General features: G+C 42.8%; 2 protein-coding genes across 2 annotated transcripts; one reads left to right on the top strand and one right to left on the bottom strand.

Moving 5' to 3' along the window:
- Positions 1–956: 956 nt before the first annotated feature.
- Positions 957–11,540, bottom strand: ING5 (inhibitor of growth family member 5). The gene is made up of 8 exons (XM_028730959.2): positions 11,384–11,540; positions 10,375–10,446; positions 9,357–9,523; positions 8,016–8,127; positions 6,243–6,336; positions 5,844–5,979; positions 5,132–5,193; positions 957–4,745 (listed from the first exon to the last, which is right to left on the bottom strand). The coding sequence occupies exons 1-8, from the start codon at positions 11,421–11,423 to the stop codon at positions 4,706–4,708; spliced, it is 723 nt and encodes a 240-aa protein (XP_028586792.1). The 5' UTR covers positions 11,424–11,540; the 3' UTR covers positions 957–4,705.
- Positions 11,541–13,059: 1,519 nt separating this feature from the next.
- Positions 13,060–18,504, top strand: DTYMK (deoxythymidylate kinase). The gene is made up of 5 exons (XM_028730961.2): positions 13,060–13,301; positions 14,884–14,992; positions 15,644–15,734; positions 16,007–16,204; positions 16,443–18,504. Exons 1-5 carry the CDS (start codon positions 13,172–13,174, stop codon positions 16,551–16,553), a joined length of 639 nt encoding a protein of 212 aa, XP_028586794.1. The 5' UTR covers positions 13,060–13,171; the 3' UTR covers positions 16,554–18,504.
- The last annotated feature ends 1,189 nt before the right edge of the window (positions 18,505–19,693 follow it).

Below are 19,693 nucleotides of genomic sequence, written 5' to 3'. Positions count from 1 at the left end.
TAGTGTAGAAACTTTGTACCAGGTGCTGCAATCTAGATCTGAGAATCGCATCCAGCACTTTTTCACCGATAAAGATCCAGATTTGTATATCACTCTAGGATGAACAGTGATAGCGTGCTAGGTTTTGCAGTTTGGTACTCATGGTTGCTGTAATTAATAAACTTAAGATCAAAGCAAAGGATGCTTTTTTGTTGTTTCATCAAGTTTCTTTCCCTTCCCTTTTGCTTAACATCCACCCTCATTAGAGTTCTGTTAATGATTTTGTAACATTGATTATTCTTGATAAAGGTATTGTCCAAGAGTGGGTTTTGGAATTTATTTCCAACGTAGTACTTTTTCTGGTTTCAGAATAGATCAACCAAATGACACTTCAGTGTTCTCTCAAATTTCTACATGTCACCTTAGTGCATTTAGCTAGGTTTGACAATTCACAGGATCCAAGATTTTCTTGTCCACCTTTATACATGCAAGTAACCAGCGTTTTCCACAAGACCCAATTAAATGCTAGAAGTATATGTACATAGGGATGCGGGTGGCGCTGTGGGTTAAACCACAGAGCCTAGGACTTGCCGATCAGAAGGTCGGCGGTTTGAATCCCCGTGACGGGGTGAGCTCCCGTTGCTCGGTCCCTGCTCCTGCCAACCTACCAGTTCAAAAGCACGTCAAAGTGCAAGTAGATAAATAGGTACCTCTCCGGTGGGAAGGTAAACGGCGTTTCCGTGTGCTGCTCTGGTTCTCCAGAAGCGGCTTAGTCATGCTGGCCACATGACCCGGAAGCTGTACACCGGCTCCCTCGGCCAATAAAGCGAGATTAGCGCCGGAACCCCAGAGTCGGCCACGACTGGACCTAATGGTCAGGGGTCCCTTTACCCTTTATACGTACCGTACATACATTTTGTTGGTAGCATGAACTTGCCATTTGCACACTATACCTCAGAAGCAAACAAAACATACAGTTGTTTGTTCTCAAAAATACTTTATTTGTAACAATATACCTATTATATCTATAACATGATCAAAAATACAGATAAACATTTTCACATTTTAATAAAAAGATTTCTAATATTCTCTTTCATTTACAAAGAAAACATAAATCTAATTCCTTTGACAAGAAAGTATAGGCTGTGTCGTTTGATTACTTGGGAGATAAACTATGAAAAAAGGCGACAACCACAAAATATGTAGATTTCTTTTTTTAAAAAAAAAAAAGGAGGGGAAGATTATCTTCAGTTTTTTCCTGTGCTCTAAATCCTGACAAAGGTAATTATTATTAAACAGGATACATTCAAAATTCAGGAGAATACATTCTTCACAGACCAGAATGCCCAATGTTCATTATCAGCATGGATATAAAAAACTTGAAACAACATGATCTGGTTGACAATCAGTTTATAGTCAAGACAGCAACATATGACATCTGTAGTGTACAGTTCAACACTATACAGCACCAGAAACCGTGCTGTGAAATATTGCCGCCGCCGCCGCCACATCTTCACTCCTGTCTGGAGTACTGCCTCAAAAGAAACAAAACATCCAATTCCTTGGGACGGAAACATGATCTTGGTTCTAGTTTATGGTAAAGTAACAGGTTCAGGTTGCTTCAATACCTACATGGCAGCACTAACTTCCTACCCCCAAACACATTTTAAGGACTTTCAAGATGTATGCCAACCTATAGCACTAATTTTCCATTATCTAAGATACAACGTAAGTGGAAAAAAGGGGAAATAGATCATGAAAGTCATTGCTATTATAGTAGAAGCTAACATGACTTTATGGGAAGTTAAAACACATGTCCATTATTGATAACTGAACTACTGATTCATGAGGTCTTATAAGACTTCCTACTAAAATCTAAATGCACAATGCAAAAGCTGTGACCCCCCCAAAAATCCATCTACAATCCACTATGTGTTGTTGCCATCAGGTTCATTTCCTATTTTGTAGTCACGACTGCAAAAGCCAAGGAACTGTCAAGCATCTCGATAACCATAACAACACTGCTGGAGCCACATACAGCTTGGTGGATCACATCTTGTGGAAGATTGCTTTGCATTAAAAGAGAAACAGTTTCCCCAACTTGGAGCATTCCAGATGTTTTGGACAGCCATGCTGGCAAAGACTAAAGGGAATTATAGTCAAAAACATCTCAAGGGCTTCATGTTGGGAAAAGCTAATTTAGTGCACCCCAAACTTTATATGAAAATGCTGTCTCATAGGACAACCATCCCCAGCCTAGTGCCCTCCAGAAGTTGGACTGCAACTCTGATAATCCCTTACCATTGGCTACACTGGCTAAGGCAACTGTAGTTAAAAACATCTGGAGGGCACGAGGTTATGGAAGACTTAAATGGTCTAATGTCCTCATTGTCTGCATTAAGTTCCATAGTTGTGTGCATGATATATAGGGGGTAACTCTCAGAGTGACAACTTACTCCAGTAAGTACTTAAGCCTGATAACAGCAGAACATTATGTAGAGACAAAACATTCTGAAAGCAAGTTATGACAACCAAACCTCCAAAATTAGTTCACTCTTATGTGGCCAATGCAAATGTGCATGTGATCACTGAAAACTAGATGTAGCTATAGAAAGTAAAGTGATACAAATAAAGAATGCTTTCACTGAATTGCCTACAAAACCATGCAAAATCAATGCCATGTGAAATAAGAACTTAGGACTTGCGTTCTTTCTTAACAAAAAACCCCAAACCATGTCCTTTCAGAAAAAAACAAATATACCTTTTCTCAGTTTAAAGCTACACCTGTTAACTCCACATTTTGGTTGTTGTGATAGTTTTCTCCTTTACCTTCCAGAAGGGAAGCGAGATTACTGCAAAATTGCAGGTATCACGTGGTGCAAGTTGTTCAAGAAGGAAGAATAACTCATCACTGTGATTTTGGGGTATACCTGAATCCTTAACAAACTCCACACCACTGGAACGGATAACAGCCGTGCGTGCTATATTCTGGCTGCTTTTTAATCACCATATGCAAATAATCAACATTATCTCACAATGCAAGCACAGCTGAGACAAACTAGCCATTGTACATAATATTATTTATCCATCCTTCTTGACCTGCTTTTTCCAGCTTTTAGCTGAGAAATGAAAAGCTGGAGACAGATGATCGTCTTTAACAAATATTGGTATGACAGAGTCAACATGATCCGTGATGTATAATTTTTATCTCCCTATATATTGTCTTTGGTCAAACAACATTTGCATGTTTTTGATGTTACTTATAAAGCCTGCAAACCCTGGCATGGATCCAGTTCCCGTGAATGGAGTTCTGCCCAGGGGATGCTAACAAAGGAGGGAGAGGTGATTTTCATGGTTCTTCCTTCCCCCCCTGCAAAACCATGCCAAGAAGTTGGGTGACCCTCCTTAACAGTGTGGGAGGTGGCATGGGGAGATGTAGAGGGAATAAACGAAATCTGCCTTCCTCCGGTGTGAGCCTCCACTGGATCTCAATCCCTTCTGCAATAGGAAGAAGCCCTTTCATTCATTGAACTGCAGAGCTGGAAGGGACCTCGAGGGCTTACTACTACAACCACCTGCAATGCAGAAATCCTACCCACAGCCACCCCTGGGTGGGCTCATGAAAGGGACACTCTGGATCCAAACTGCCTGCATTATCAGAGAGGATAGTGATGATATTGTGTGCATCACAGGCAACGATGGCCCTACCAGCTTCCTGGGGGAAAATATTGTCCGTCTTCCAACTCAAAGCTGCTTTAAGGGGCACCCACATTCACATTTTATACTGGACGGCATCTCGGTGCTTACAGAGAACAGACATCTCAAACCAGATAAAAGTTCAGTATAAAATTACACCAAATTGCTTTTAGTGCTTTGCAGTCCTAGGAATCTTTCCTTTAAAAAAAAAAGTTTTTCTTTTTACATCTGGTTTTCCTGATTGTTCATGTCTAACATCTAATAGCTTAGCCAATGAAAAATAAGCCTTATTTTCGTTTCATGAGTGAATCAAACTATACTGATGTCTCCTAGACATTTTGTGCCTCAATTTAAGCATTCATTGCTTACCATCAGGATAGGATAGATGACTTCAGAGGGACTCGTATGAAGCGCAGAGGCAGTAGTGTACAATTCAGAAGCAACTGGAACAGGTGTACTACTCTTGAAATTTACTTGTGGATCACACCTTACCAAAATAATACCCATTACTTTTCATCTGCCTTTGTAAGAAACAATTCTTTGCTTGCTGCAACTGAGGAACAGAACAGCACATTCCTCCCTTGACAGTAGTTATAAGGTTCTGTAAAGATGCAGTTAAAGATTTTAAATCCTTCATAAATATTGTGCGGAGCAGAGTGACTACCCTGTTGATAACAAAACAAAACAAAACAAAAAATCATCGTTCACCTGGAAGGCCATATAGGCAATTTCACAGACTTTTAGTACGTGAGCAGAAATTCCAGTGCAGGGCTACTCTTAGTACTTCATAACATTGATTGCAGTGCCACAGAAGTGTGAAACCCAGGTGACCATCACCACAGTAAACCTCCTCCACATCCTCCTTTTCTCATTAGGATAGCTCCCCCCCCCCAACGTTAAGAAAAATGACTGGCCACTGCTAAATATCAAACCAAACAAGATAGGTAAGTGACAAAAAAGATAGAATAAAATATTGCAACATGTACGAATATATTAAACTTTTTCTTCTTTCGGACTGTACATTCCCATTCTACTTCTTTTTCTTCTCCTGAGCACAGCGAGGACAAAACCTAAGGGTTAAAAAAAGAATCACTGTGTTCAGTTCAATGCATTACTTTGGGAATACGTCACATTTGGGGAAAAATAAAACTCAAGAATTATACATTTAACTTCCTGATTCTAGTCTTTACCATGTTTTGAACAGCACCTCCGATCAGCTGCAGCCAGCATAGCCATGCTGCTGTGGCTTTTGGGAACTGTGGTCCAAAACATTTGGAAGACACAAGGTTGGCAAAGGCTGCCCCACCCCTTTATATCACCTTGCTGTCTCTTTTAGATTGTGAGCCTTCGGTCAAGGACCTTTGTGCTTTTGTTATGGTAAAGTGAAGAAAGTATCAATGAAGAAAATTAAGTGAAGAAAACACAAGTGTAGAAAGTTATTATTCATGACACCTACCATTTCCCTTTGGGTTTCGTGGTGAGGTCCACACAAGCAAAATGGAACCATTCGATTGGGCACTATATTTTGGGGAAGAATAAAAAGATGTTTTTTCTTAGAGAGCTTGATAACATTAATTTATCTTATCAGATTTAACAGAAATGGGAGCCTGGTTGGTGCCTGGCATGTCACAATCGAAGGGGCATATACTGCACATCACATAGGAAACTTCATGAGCCCTTTGTTGCTTGTGAAGTGCCCAAATTTTGCAGACACAGGATGCACTACTCACTGCAAATGGCCCGTAAAGCATGATGTAAACGATTATCATTATTACTATTAACATTTGTATAATGCCCTTCATCCGAAGATTCCAGGGTGGGAAAATAGAAGCAAGTTAGCTTGGGGTGTAGACGTGACCTCAGGGTTGTATATGTATGAAAGGTGCACAAACAACTTCAAATATGGAGTGAAGTATCAAATCCAGTGAGTCCTAAGATCCAGATCCACCTTTTCATTTAAAATATATAAGCTACGATTTTTTGCTGTAGAAAAGCGCTTTCAAATTTGTGCTCAGAAACTAGGGGAAGTCTGGAAGCAGCTTCTATTGGTCACTTGGATGGGGTCCTTTCCCCTTGCATAGTTCCGTTCTTTCTAAAGGAAGCACCTTCACGCAGAATTTGAGGAGGGAAGCGTGTGTATGGCCACATTGGGTTATCTCAGTACTTACATCAGGATTGTCGCAGCCGATCATTTCTCCATAGGATACTTGGTGACACAAACAATACGTTGGTTCGTTGGGATCCACCGGCATATCTAGGACATCTGAAGGATGAACCGACAGGATGGTATCAGCTAATTCAGACCTGCAATGGGAGCAACATGAACAAATATTGAGTAAATGCCAGCGATTCTTGGTAAAAATAAATAAATCTCCAGTTTGAAACTAACTAGAACTATTTGGGAGGTCGGTTAGTTTGAAGAGTACCAAGACAGCAAAAGTGGAGAAAGTATAAAGCATGTGAAACTAAGCATGTCAAAAAATCTGGTTACTATGGCACATTGGCAGAATTTTTTTTTCAAATGGAAGCTGCTCTGAACAAGCTAACTGCAGACGGCAGTCACTTACCTTCGTTTTGGTTTCTTTTTTACTGGGACATCTTCTTCGGATGTTCGCCGGCCCCGACCCCGAGAGCTTTTTTTATCCTTTGGAGTTCGCCCCTCTGAAAGACAGTTATTTCTGGTTAACTACACCATAAGAAGAAAATCCAGAGGTTTTATACTATACAGTGGTACCTCTGGTTATGAACTTAATTGATTCTGGAGGTCCGTTCTTAACCTGAAACCGTTCTTAACCTGAGGTACCACTTTAGCTAATGGGGCCTCACACTGCTGCCACGTGATTTCTGTTCTCATCCTGAGGTAAAGTTCTTAACCTGAGGTACTACTTCCGTGTTAGCGGAGTCTGTAACCCAAAGTGTTTGTAACCCAAGGTGTTTGTAACCCGAGGTACCATTTCAATTATTCTGAAGCACCATAATGATTCAAAAATGATTAATTTTTCTTTTTTCTCTCATCTATTCTTCCAGACTTTATATAAATTGGAAAGTGATCCTTGTTCAGAAACCATTTGCCAATGCAACCTCTGATGTAGCTATACATTGAAAAAATCCTACAACTTTATCCAGCACAACTTCCCCTATTATCTGAACCTGACATTTGTAAAATTTGTAGCTAACCAAAATCACTAAGATGTTACCTGTTGGACAACAATCTTATGTATCTTTTTGTACGATTGTTCAAGTAACTTGGCTGTAAGCTGGGGCATTAAGATAAATAACAATGTATTCTACTTGTACATTCAGAAAGTGTCAAACAGTAAAATCCTATACAGGTTTACTTAGAAGTAAGACCCACCAAGTCAAATGAGGTTTACTCCTTGTAAAATACATTGAAGATTGTACCTAATAAACTAATGTTTGATAAATTTGCTTCTGACAATACTTCAAATGAAAATAGCTCATATACACATACCTTCAAATCACCCTAAGCTGTTTATATGTATAATCATTTAAAAAAAATACTACTACAGTTTTACCCTGTTAACATTGTGCACCAGACTCTTATTTTAATAGAATTTTTGTTCTATATATGATCTTATAACAAATATATAATTTCAGAGGAACAAAATGCAATCCACAGGCAAACTGCTTTATCAAAAAAAACTTACTAAGAGAAGCTAAAGGATTAGAAAATGGGTTTGGAGAAACTTGGTACTACTTTATTTTCTGTATGAGTAAGAACTCTGGAAGCCACTGTCAATGCACAGTACCTTGTGGAAGAATTTACACAGGTTATAAAGCAAAACTGGACCAGGTGGAGTTGTGGTTTGAGGTAGGAGGATTCTTCCTAATCTTAACTTAATCAACATAATTTTGCCTGCTTTATGCCAAAATTATGGAAACCATATTGAAGAAAAACTATGGCTCAATTCTGTCCAACTAAATGTCTCTCCTCACTGATTTCTCCCTTTGTTACTCATAGCAGGCATGTATGCTTTTTATATAAGACTCTCATGGTGTATGAGAAACAGCTTTTACTAGGAAAGAAAGGTCTGCCTGGTGCCTTTGTTGATATCTTTCTGGCACCAGGTAATGACTTATATTCCCCACCCCCCAGGCTTTCGATAGACTCACATAAGATGTTTGCTTTGGTACTAGTGTGCTGCCAAAGCTTCCTGTAGCTGTTAAGGAGGTTGTTTTGTTCTGTTTTTTATGGTATAATGTATTAGTATTTATGTTTTAAAAGTTTTGTAAGTCTAATAGATGATAATAATAACAAATTAAAAAGTATATAGAAGGATTTCCTCAGAGTGAGATGACATTATTCATAAAGTACACACTTTTTAGGTTTTGCGTTGCAGGGTTTTCAAAGTCACTGCCTTCCAACTTATCCTTCAGATCAGCTTCAAATCGTGCCAGGTCAGCATCCAGCCGTCGAATGTGCTTATCTACCTACATCAGAAAGAGAGACCACACAGCTAAAGAAAACAAAATCCAATAATATCTCTAGAAATCATCGGAATCAACTTGCTATCTTCCTTTTCTGGTATTTATCACTTCAATGCACCTCAATACACCTCTCTCATCTGACCTGTGATTGGTGTGTGCATTAACCACAGTCGCTCACTTAGCTTTTCTGGGTGTTTGTGGGTACCACACAAATGCAAATCACAGACCATTTAGGGAACAGAGGGAGGAAGGAAGCAGAAAAACCAGCTACCATAGGAAGGTGGTCAATACAAACCACAGTCCCCCTGTAGTCTTGAGACTCGTCCCGACAGTTCCTGTTTTCAGGTGGAATTCAATCACAGACCAGCAAATTCAGGTTGCAAAATATAGTTGATTGGGAGGTCTTGTGAAAGAAACCTGCTTCCCCCAAAGCTCAGATTTTTGGTGATTAAGGAAAGTGAAATGAAAATGAACTGGGACAACACTTGCTTTGACTCAATGTCATCTAACCTCACAAACAAATCAGAAGGAATGTTCATTAAGTAGCCAACATCTAAGCTCCCCATAAACTTGTGCTGACAAATCGGGGTGAATGCTCAATGGACAAGTTGTCTGGAAATACCCATAGTCATTCACATATGTACAGATTAAGGAAATGTGGCAGATCCTTGACCACCCCAAACCCTTCCCACAACAGAGAGCCATGAATCCTTGCAAGTCTAGTTGTATTGACCCTCACTATAAACCCCATAGCCTGGATTCTCAAAGCAGTGAAGATTCCTGCACTGCCTCAGAAAACAACTTTCTCTCTGTAATAGTCCAGTGAATAAGAACATGTAGCCACAGAAAGAATTTTGATAAACGCACTGTTGACAAATCTACTTGCTTGCCAGCACCATAACTTTAGCCTCAGGTCTTTGCCCCATTGCTCCCAGACTGTAATAGATTAAACAGGGGGAGGTCACAACCTTGTACACAATCCCAGTCCACATCAGGATTCTTTTTGAAGTAGAGAATGTATGATGCAAGCCTGCCTGTTATCTTCTTTATCTCTAACTGAACCCGGGATCATGGATCCTCATGTCTGTGTCAGTCAACAGCTACTAATTACGCAGAAAGACTAGTACCTGTAATACAAGCTTCAAAGGTAGCTATGGGAGAGGTAAGAAATACAGAGGGTGGATTTTTCATTTTGAAACACAAGTCCTCTGTCTACCTTAATCTAACCTTACCATCTCATAGGTCTGCATGGCCAGCTGCACTTTGTCATCACTGTACTCTTTGCATCTTGCATAAGCATTCTGAATCTTCTGCAGGATTTCCACCCGTTGCTCTGATGACAAACTCCTCACTGTTGAAATGTACTGAGCAGCAAGACTGTCGATTTCTGCTTTCTTGTCTGAAGAGCAATGGGAGACAGTATGTGCGTGAGACTGAGGTTGCAGCCCTATACTCACTTACCTGAGAAGTAAGCCTCACTGAGCTCTGTGGGGCTTAATTTTGAGTAAGACTGAGCTGTGAGGCTGCAACCCAAAGCTCATTTACTTGGGGGGAAATCCCATTGAAGTCAGTGGGATTATTTGTAAGTAAGTTGATTTAGGATCAAACTATATGTTTCACAATTGGAAACATGTTTAGAAACCATGAAAGAAATGTCTCTCTGGGGTAGTCCGGGGGGATACGGTACAGGGCTTCTGCACATTCAGTGGCTGTGTAAAAAAAGGGTTTTTAGGAGACATAGCTTGTTATGCAAGCTACACCTGCAGACATTCCCTCAGCCACACGACTGTTAAAAGTGAAGGAGTCTTGTCCTCTTTCTCATCTGACCACTTAATTGGTCCTTTGTTCTCTCATTTTAAAATACTTGCAACTAAACCAAAGCACATGTGCCAGCTGAATTCTTGAGTTGTGCTTCTAAAAGTTCAAATGAGCAGGCATGTTCTCCAACCAAAGTAAGGCACAACTGACTAAAAAGTAGTAAGACTGTGCTTGCAAGATCAATTCATACACATCTACAGTCCTTCACACGCCTTTGTCAAACTCAAATGTAAATACAGCATTATATAATTCTGCTCCTACAAGCTTTGCTAGAAGTGGTGCACATGAAACAATGGAATCAGTTGTTGGCCACACTATGACACACACACCCCCATCTTCATGTTGCACTTGACAAGTGAATCTCAGATGTGTGCAAATCTAATATGAGATGAGCACACAAGAAGATCTGTGAACCAGAATACCTGAACATACCTTCTGTTCTCTGATCCAGCTCACGCATAAGTTGGAAGTTCCTTTGCAACTCACAAGGGAGGTTTTCAATGCCTGAAATACAAAAACAGAAATGCTGCAGTCCCCTCTCTACCATAACTTTCTTAATATAAAAGTTCACAAACCAACTACACATAACAAAAAGCATTCATAAACCTCGCCAAGTACCCTATTTCCCATAATTACCTTACCCTACCACCTTCCTCTTTATCTGCTCCCTGTTGTATATGGCATATTGAGCTGGGTGCTCCCACAAGCTACGGGGCAGGTAAATTTTATGAAAGCTTGTGTTTTCTTTAGGTCAGCTTGTTTTTATTGTCTTTTATTCATAACTTTAATGTGTATATTATGCTCTACATAAACGGATTAGAGGTTTTGACAATAAAACAGAATACAGATTTTAAGAATGAAATAACCATGTGTCTTTTAAGTTGAGAAGTCTGCAGCTTTGCTAACGAAGTACTGATGCACGGGGCTGAATACATGGGAATATTAAAGCGACTATTATTAATAGTATTAGTATTATGCCCTGCCTTGGTTTCCTATGTTGAATTCAACAGCCGTTCTACAAATAATGGCGCTTTCCTCGCCACCTGACTTGCTGAATTTCTACTGGTCACAAGGGTGGGGAAAGAAGAGGAACCCTGACATTTTTATTTATTTTTAGGTGGCAATCCTAGAGAATGCGCAACACGACGCGCCTTAAAAGCATTGGTGGGGGGGGGATGTTTTTGCTGCTCGTCTGACAGACAGCGCCCAGTAGAGCAGGAGCGGCCCCCAGTGGCCAAGGATCGCAGCTGCACCCTTAGAAGGCCGGCGCGGAGATCCCTCCTTTACGCGTCGCAATGACGCAGCAAGAAACCTCGCCCGCCGCCCCCTCCCTCGCCGGGTCTTTGTGACGCAGCCGCAATTGCCGGCGTGGCCCCCGCCCGGCTTTGGCCTGGGCCTGTTTCCCTCTCCGTTCCTTCTGCCCAACGCCGCACTCACTCACTGTCCAGGTAGTGCTCCAGGTACAAGGCCGCCGCCGCCATCTCGCGCCAGCCAGCCGGCCAGCCAACGGCCACCCTCCGGCCCCGCCGCCGCCGCGCTCGGCGCTGTCACGCGGGCGCCTTCGCAATGGCCGGTCGGGGCTCTCATTGCATAGTCATGAGAGGCCGGCGCCGATTGGCCAGTCGGACGCCGCCGCTGCATAGGAATGAGGGGGCGTTTCGGGGGAGACGACATCAACGTTCGTTCGCCATCGGCCGGAATGGGCCGTTTTCCTGTGTCCGCGGCGGCGTTTCCCCGCCCCCACTTTCTCCCGTCGTAATTCCCGCGCAGGTCCGGCTACGCCTTTCCCGCGCGGTTTTCGCGTGACGCGGTTCTAGGCGTACACTTGTCTGGTTTGGAAGGGAAAACGCCACCGAAGCCGACGGAGCTTCCTTCAAATAAATAGAAGTGCACGGGAGCTCGCGGGTTCGGGCTGTATAGACGTGGCAGAGCAAACGCGTGTCAAGTCTCCCGGAAAGCTGTATTTTACAGCATAAGTAGCTTTAGCAGAGTAAAAAATAAAAGGGGGGGGGATGCTTGAATCTTCTCAGGATTTCTGCATCCACCCAAGGACAGAAACACTCTGCATTTAGCCCCTTAAGCGTCCCTTCGTTGGCACCTCCTCAATATGTCCCTTATTTACTGTACCCATAAAATAGCTCTTTTTTCAATGGGTGTAGAGAGAAGAAAGATGTTTTATGTACCATGGCGCACCAGCGCAATCCTACGCGTGCTTACTCTGAGAAGTGGCACGGTGTTCGGTGTAGCTTATGGCCCAGGTGAGCCTTGCGGAGAATGGGGGCTTCCAGTGTGGACTAGACGCTTCTGGTTACCGTCAACGTGGAAAGAAAGATCATTCTTACAGATAAATATGTAAACATACTTTTATTTATAATAGAAAAAAATATATGATTGCACGTAATTCTGAAAGCTTTATTTAGTTCATTACGTAAAAAGGAGGACGGTTTAATGCCCCCACTTATAACAGGCTGCGTGCAATATGGATGGACCTCCATTTCCCCCCGCACCATCACTTAAGATTTTTGTTTTTGTTTTAAAACCACCCTTCCAAAACTCCCCTGGCATTTTATTTTTATATCTAAAAAAGGTCTCAGGGCCGTTTACAGAACAAAATCAAAAAATAAAACCACGCAATATATATTCAAAATAAAAACAACCCAATACCCCCCTAAAAGAAACAAACCTCCAAATTTTAAAAGGGCATCATGGGGCGTGGGTGGGCGAATGCGTGAAACGCTCGTCAGGATCCCACGCGCGCGCCCTCGAATCCCCGAGGGATTTAGCTACAAAACACGGATGCCCGTAACGAGATTTCCCCCACGTTAAGGGTACAAGTTTACTGTCAAGTCTGTTGCGCCGACATCAGAAAAGCGTTGTGCTCTTGAGTGCGTTTGCTTTGGTATTTTATACCTTACATTCAAACACAGCTAAGGGTTAATATCAGTGAGATGGACAAAAAACGCCTAGAAAGAAAGCGGCGTCCAACGGACCAATCCTGTCGAGCACCGCGCAGTCGGCTTCTTTGATCGCGCAGTCGACTTCTGCTTTTTTCAGACGGTTCCGCTTTGCTGTGTTTTCTGTGATCGCGCGAGGGTTTGGTCACCATGGTTACACCACAGCCGCTCTACATGCGCCGGAGGACTGTAACTCTGTGATTGTGCCAAAAGCGCGGGAAGCTGCAGTTGTCGTTCGATCGCCTTCCCTTCGCCGCTGACTGAGAAGGGGCGCCATGGCTGGCAGGCGAGGGGCGCTGATCGTGCTGGAGGGCGTAGACCGAGCTGGCAAAAGCACGCAGACCAGAAAGCTGGTGGAGGGCCTGCTGGCAGGGGGACACCGGGCCGAACTCCTTCGGTTTCCCGGTAGGCGAGGCTTAGGGGTCGCGGCAGCTGCAGGATGGCGCAGCCCCTTCGCCACACTGCCTTAGATTTACCTGTATAGGTTGTCGGCAATTCCCCTGCTGTGGCAGCATGTCTGTGCCTTTGACAGACGGGTGGCGGGGTGAAAGTCGACAGGTGCACACAGCCCCTCCCTCTACGGAGGTGCAGTGGCGGGAACGATTCATCTGTGGGATTTCTGTCTGTCCTAAGGCTGCTGATGGGGTGGGAAAGGGGGCCAAATCTAATACGTTTTGTGGCGGTGCTAGTGATGTGCAGAAAGCGTTTCTTACTAGCATTGTCATAGCTTTGGGCTGAGTCATTGGCCCTCCTTGTAGATAACCTCCTTGAGTTTTCCTTAATTTATCTAATATCTAATCATTTTTGACATTCGAAAAAGTCAGTTTCTTTATGGTTGTTGTTGGTTGGTTGCTTGTGTGTGTGTGTGTCTTTGGAAGGCTTATTTAACTTTATACTTTCTTGGGGTGTCTTTGAAACCATGGTGCAAAATAGTGCTTATTAAAGAAAAACTTAAACTAAGTATGATGCACTATCTTAGATTTGCACTACCATCTTAGAATTGGCATTCTGGCATGACCATGTGTGTTAGGGTACATTGTGACACGCAGAAAGAGACAAATAGCATTAAACCATCCTTATAGCAAGGGTACAGTGATGGAAGATGCAGTAACACATAAAGTGGGTGTAATCCCACTTGTGGGTTGGGATCGTGGTTATCTATTTTCTGCCTAGATTAGGGTTAACAGACATTCCTGGGGACAGACCCCAGATTTGCAAATCTGTCCTTGGAAAACGTGGCAGGAGCTGGCCTGGTAGCGCATTTGGCTCTGGCTGGCTTCAGGAGCTGTCCGCTGCTGCCACTGCCGAAGGGGAACCAGGGACGTCCTGTGCTACAGATCTCCTGCATCCTTCCCCCTTTGTTTTGACAGATCAGGGGAGGCTCAGGAGTCGCAGGCGGGCAGCCGTTGCCCAGTTTTTAAAGAAACTGCACATTTATATTTCACAGGGTGCGAAAGAAGGGCTTTGCACCTTGCCTGGCAGAGAAACCATGCGCCTTGCACCTCCCCTGGGCAATGCCCACCCATCCACAACTCTTGAGCCTCCCCCGATCTGTCAAAACAAAGGGGGAAGGGGGCAGGAGATCGGGGAAGGCTCGGGAGTCACGGGTGGGTGGCATGCCATTGGCCAGTTTTTTAAAAACTGCGCATTTATGTTTCACATGGTGCAAAAGAAAGGCTTTACACCTTTATACAATATGCATGTGTGCTTGGCCCCAGGGTCTTTTGCCTCACTACTAACTCCCTGTTGCTACTCAGCTTCAAAAAAAAAGTGTCCCCGGGTTCATTGAAAAAAATCTGGTAACCATAGCCTAGATGCTGGGGAATGTATATTTCTGATATTGAATGCTGCTATCTTTTTAGGAAGTTTAGAAGTAGCATTTGACTCATACTTCCGATAATGATGTACATTGGGAAGAGAATATTACAGAATTTATAGAAGATGAATATGTTTGTCTTATTCCACTCTTGTCTACATCTTATTGCAGACAGAACTACAGAAATCGGACGACTGATAAGTTCCTATTTGGAAAAGAAGAACAATTTGGAGGACCACACAGTCCATCTGCTATTCTCTGCTAATCGCTGGGAGCAAGTGTAAATAGAATTCTTATGAAATACATGAGTACCTTTTTGAGCCCCTAATTCAATGCTGCTTTTCTGCTTTGGGAGAGTAAAAGGTAAAGAGACCCCTGACCAGTAGGTCCAGTCGTGGCCGACTCTGGGGTTGCGGCGCTCATCTCGCTATATTGGCCGAGGGAGCCGGCATACAGCCTCCAGGTCATGTGGCCAGCATGACCAAGCCACTTCTGGCGAACCAGAGCAGCGCACACAAACGCCGTTTACCTTCCCGCCGGAGCGGTACCTATTTATCTACTTGCACTTGACATGCTTTTGAACTGCTAGGTTGGCAGGGGCTGGGGCCGAGCAATGGGAGCTCACCCCGTCGTGGGGATTCGAACTGCCAACCTTCTGATCGGCAAGCCCTAGGCTCTGTAGTTTAGATCACAGCGCCACCCGCATCCCAGAGTACTCTTGTCTTAATGAGGGTGTATCCAGAGTCGTTCGTGACTGGACTTAACTGTCAGGGGTCCCTTTACCTTTTTTTATCCAAATGTCATATATAAATAAACATAACATTTTCTCCATATAAATACAGTCGCAGGAATTTTATACCTTGCACCACACTTTATTCCAAATTATTATGCTTCGATTTTTCTCTAACAGTGGTATCTTTTTACCATTCAGGCCATTGATTAAAGAGAAGTTAAACCAAGGTATCACTCTGGTAGTGGACAGATACGCGTTTTCTGGAGTGGCCTTCACAGGTGCTAAAGAGGTGGGTAAAAAACACCAATTCAGCCTCATATAAATATAGTATTTATGGAAAGATTTGCTGCATTGAAGTCTCAGGTTCAATGGTTCAGTCCTTCACATCTCTAGGCAAGTTAAGGGAGAAACCCTGTCTGAACTATCAGAGAGTGGTAGCCAGTACTGAGCTAGATTAAACCAGTGGTCCGACTCAGTATAACGCAGCTTCCTGTGTTCCTGTCAAATTGCTCCTTGGCTTCATTGGGCTGTTTGCTGCATCTCTCATTTATCTCTGAACAGAACTTCTCCTTGGAATGGTGTAAGCAACCTGATGTTGGGCTTCCAAAGCCAGACTTGATCCTTTTTCTTCAGTTGAGCCCGTCTGAAGCAGCCAAACGAGGAGACTTTGGAAATGAACGATACGAATACAGCTCTTTTCAGGAGAAAGTTCTGCAACGCTTCTACCATTTGATGGAAGATAAGACTTTAAACTGGAAGGTAAAAAAGGAAACTTCAGGAGGAGCACTGTGGCATTCATAAGCCAAAAAAAATCAAGCAACCCTTCTAGGAGATCTGAAACATCTGTTGAAGGGGAAGAAAAACTTGTAGGATGAGACATCAACGTAATACCTTATTAGTATATTTTGATACTTTATTTCTTCCACCAACTGTTCTTCTGTAGTTGGGTTGTACATGAGGAGTGTTTCATGTGTTTGTGGTTTTGTTTTGGATGCAGGTGATTGATGCTTCAAAGAGCATAGAAGACTTGCATAATGAAATAAAATCGTTTGCAGAGGAGGTCATGCGAGAAGCTCAGTACAAACCCATAGGAGAACTGTGGAACTAGGACTGGAGTATATCATCTCCTCGGGGTCACTTCTCACCTAGCCAAAATCTGCACCATTCACCTTCAAGCCACCCTGTATTTATATTATCAAATAGGATTTGTTAGACTTGCTCTTGATGCAGCTCTCTTCTTTCTGTTTTGGGTGGCGTTTTATAAGAGACTGAACTGGCAGCTCTGTCGGGACTTGGACTGGAGTAGATGCGTGAAAGAAGCATTAGACAAAGGTCTTTTTGTCCTACCAAGAGAGACTTAATACTTCAGCACTATAGTAGCTGTTGTTTTCCAGAGTCATAATTTTAAAACAGCTTTTCTTTTCGCAATGAGGCGGAAGAAGTTTACTAATAAATGTCAGATTTTCACCTAATGTTGTCGAGCACAAAGTTATGTCGAGTGGAGAATCTTTTTTAGCCCAAAGACCACACTGCCTCTTGGGCAACCTTTTAGAAGGCCACATGCCAGTGGTACACAGTCTGAGAGGCAAGAAGTGGATAGACAACAGTACAACTCTTCCCTTTGTATGGTAAGCTACATTCCAGCTATGCAAAGTCAAAGGTTCCTGTACACACATGCACCTCTCCAGTCACACAAGCAAGAGGCATTATCAGAGTTCAAGGATGTAGTCCAGCCATACAGAAGCAGTCAAGGAAGATCCAGTGCTGGGTTGGTAAGTGGTATGGGCTGAGGCTAGGGGCGGGGCCTGGGCTAGATCCAAGCGCCAGCTAGGGAAGCCTGGAGGTTCCTTATCCCTGCAATATGTACTTGATAGGATGGCTTAAATAACTTGAAACATGCCCACCCCAGTGCTGATTAAGCACCTTTCACTCTAGAACAGAGTAATTAACCTGTCACCCTCTATATGTTGTTGGACTTTAACTCCCATCAGCCTCTACCACCATGGCCTGATCTGATGGGCCACAACATAGCCACCCCTGCTCTAGATCAAGCTGCTTTAGCGTGACTAAATGTGATGTTTCACCCTGCCTTCCCAACAGAGAATAGTGCATTAACTTCCCAACCTAAATATTTGGAGCGACACACAACCCTTTGCCACGGACAGTATTCTTCGTTTCCTGCATAAATGGGGGAAAGTGTCATATGAGAGAGTTGAGGTTATGGTACCTGGTCAAAATAAGGCTAACTTAATATGGAATCTTAACTCTAGCACGACACAGGAACCCTCCAGAAGTTGCTAGCCTACAACTCCCATCATTCTTGACCATTGACCACGCTGGCTCGGTTTAATGGTAATTGGGAGTCCAACAACATTTGAACAGCCTTGAAAACTCAACTGGCAGTTCACTGGGTAACTCTGGATTTCAGTATTATGAAAGGAGAAATGCCTGCACGCTTTTAAAACACTACCACCAAAACCATTTCTTTGTGAATTATATTAGCCCCATTTATGGTGTTTGTTTTTTAGTGGTATTACGGGGGCTGCTGTCCAATTATGTAGTAAAGATCCTGATTAGAGCAGTGTTTTTAATGAAAGTCTACTGTATTTGAGTTCTCAAATTCTTGAGATATTTCTTAGACTTTTTCCTATCTAAAGATTTCATCTGACTTTTTTTGTGTTCTTCGGAAGCAGTGGTTTGGATATGGGTCTCCACCATATTCTAAAGCATAGACTGATGTAGAGAATTAACCTATTTGCAGATTCACAATATTGTTCCCACTATCACCTTCAAACCTTGTTATGGTGATAAAGCCTTTGTTCAGTTTCCTATTAGTGATTTATTTAAAGAAGCAACTTGTTTGCATATTTAGAAATGCATTCTTCAAATTTGTCCTTTGCTGTTAACTTATTTGCCAATTTTTGCACTTTCCTATTCTTAAAGAAAGCAGTCTTGCATTTTATATCTAGAAATCTTTTATTTACTCATGTTGGTGTTCTCTTGGAATTGTGTGTACCTTTTCTAATATAATAAATCCTTTCATGGGCTTTGGAACTTAAGCTGCAGTCTATATATACATTTCAACTATCCTTTAATCATACCACCTCCCCATAAAAAAAAAGGCAATTCCCAGGCTATTTCTCATATTTTTATGTTGAATTCAATATGATCACTGGTGCTATGTAATTTGACATTGCTAGACTTTGTACCTGAACTAGGATCTCTGCTAGGATTTTATTTAAAAATCAGGTTTTTTGTTTCCTGAAAGTTTTGACAAAACCACAGTGCTATCCTCAAAATTCTTACTACTAAGTTTGAGGGTAGTTATAGGTAACATCTCAAGATCACCGTCAGAGTTTGGACTGAACCGCAGGGGAGGTTATAGTAGGATGCAATTCTAGTACTACATCATTTCATGGTCCCAAAGGTGCATTATAGGCACTGATGCTGTCTTCCATCATTATCTTCTGATCTCAGTATTCTTTTACATGTGTTAAAGGAAAACAGAAATACATAGAAAACTAAAGATATACACACCCAGCCCTCGCAAAGCGCTGGACTTGGGGAAGGAGGCACGGGGCTCTGGCAGGGTCCTAGAACCCTCACATTCTTCTCAAAGTTGAAAAAAACACTAGGCTTTGGGAAGGTGGAGGACTCTAGGACCCTGTCTGAGCCCTTACGCTTCATCCCCAGCACCATCCTTGGCAGTGCCAGGGCTACCAAGGCCTCAAGGACAGCATGCAACCTTCAGGCCTCATGTTTGATTGCTGTGTGTTAGGACATAACAAGTACCTCATTTTTCTGCCTCTCCTAGAAGTTAGTCCGTAACCTTGGGATGACATTACACCCTGTATTATATAAGCAGGATCAATCTTCTTTGCTTCCTAGTGAGGGTGCCTACTTCTCAGAAGGAAACCAGGAGTTTGGTCCCAGACTCAGTGACTAGAAGAGCCCATGTTCAGCAAAAGCAGTGAGGCACGGATCCTGTCCTATATTTTGCCCTTGTCACAGGACAAGTAGAGAGCCGAGCATGTCCCAGGAGCGCCAGTTGCATCACACAAACTGGTGGGGAAATGCTCTGGCTTCAACAGATCGAGCAAGCATTGTCAAGAGGCATGCAAGGAGAGGCCCTGAGGGACTTGATTCTAGATGATCCTCAGGATCCCTTCCAGCTCTGCAATCCTGATTCTATGAAAAATGCAGCTTTGGCCTCACAAAGCAAGCAGGACCAGAATATGGAGGAGAGAA

The sequence above is a fragment of the Podarcis muralis genome, chromosome 6, assembly GCF_964188315.1.
Source record: "Podarcis muralis chromosome 6, rPodMur119.hap1.1, whole genome shotgun sequence".
Classification (NCBI taxonomy): domain Eukaryota; kingdom Metazoa; phylum Chordata; class Lepidosauria; order Squamata; family Lacertidae; genus Podarcis; species Podarcis muralis.
The sequence above is the reverse complement of the archived record's forward strand: the minus strand, read 5'-3'. Positions and strand labels throughout refer to the sequence as shown.

Coding starts and splice junctions, on each gene's coding strand:
- ING5 (XM_028730959.2), bottom strand. CDS start 11,423: ATGGCGGCGGCGGCCTTGTACCTGGAGCACTACCTGGACA. Junction 10,447..11,383: donor CCTGGAGCACTACCTGGACA/GTGAGTGAGTGC, acceptor TTTGTATTTCAG/GCATTGAAAACCTCCCTTGT. Junction 6,337..8,015: donor TGCAACGCAAAACCTAAAAA/GTGTGTACTTTA, acceptor ACTGTCTTTCAG/AGGGGCGAACTCCAAAGGAT.
- DTYMK (XM_028730961.2), top strand. CDS start 13,172: ATGGCTGGCAGGCGAGGGGCGCTGATCGTGCTGGAGGGCGTAGACCGA. Junction 13,302..14,883: donor CGAACTCCTTCGGTTTCCCG/GTAGGCGAGGCT, acceptor ATCTTATTGCAG/ACAGAACTACAGAAATCGGA. Junction 16,205..16,442: donor ATAAGACTTTAAACTGGAAG/GTAAAAAAGGAA, acceptor TTTTGGATGCAG/GTGATTGATGCTTCAAAGAG.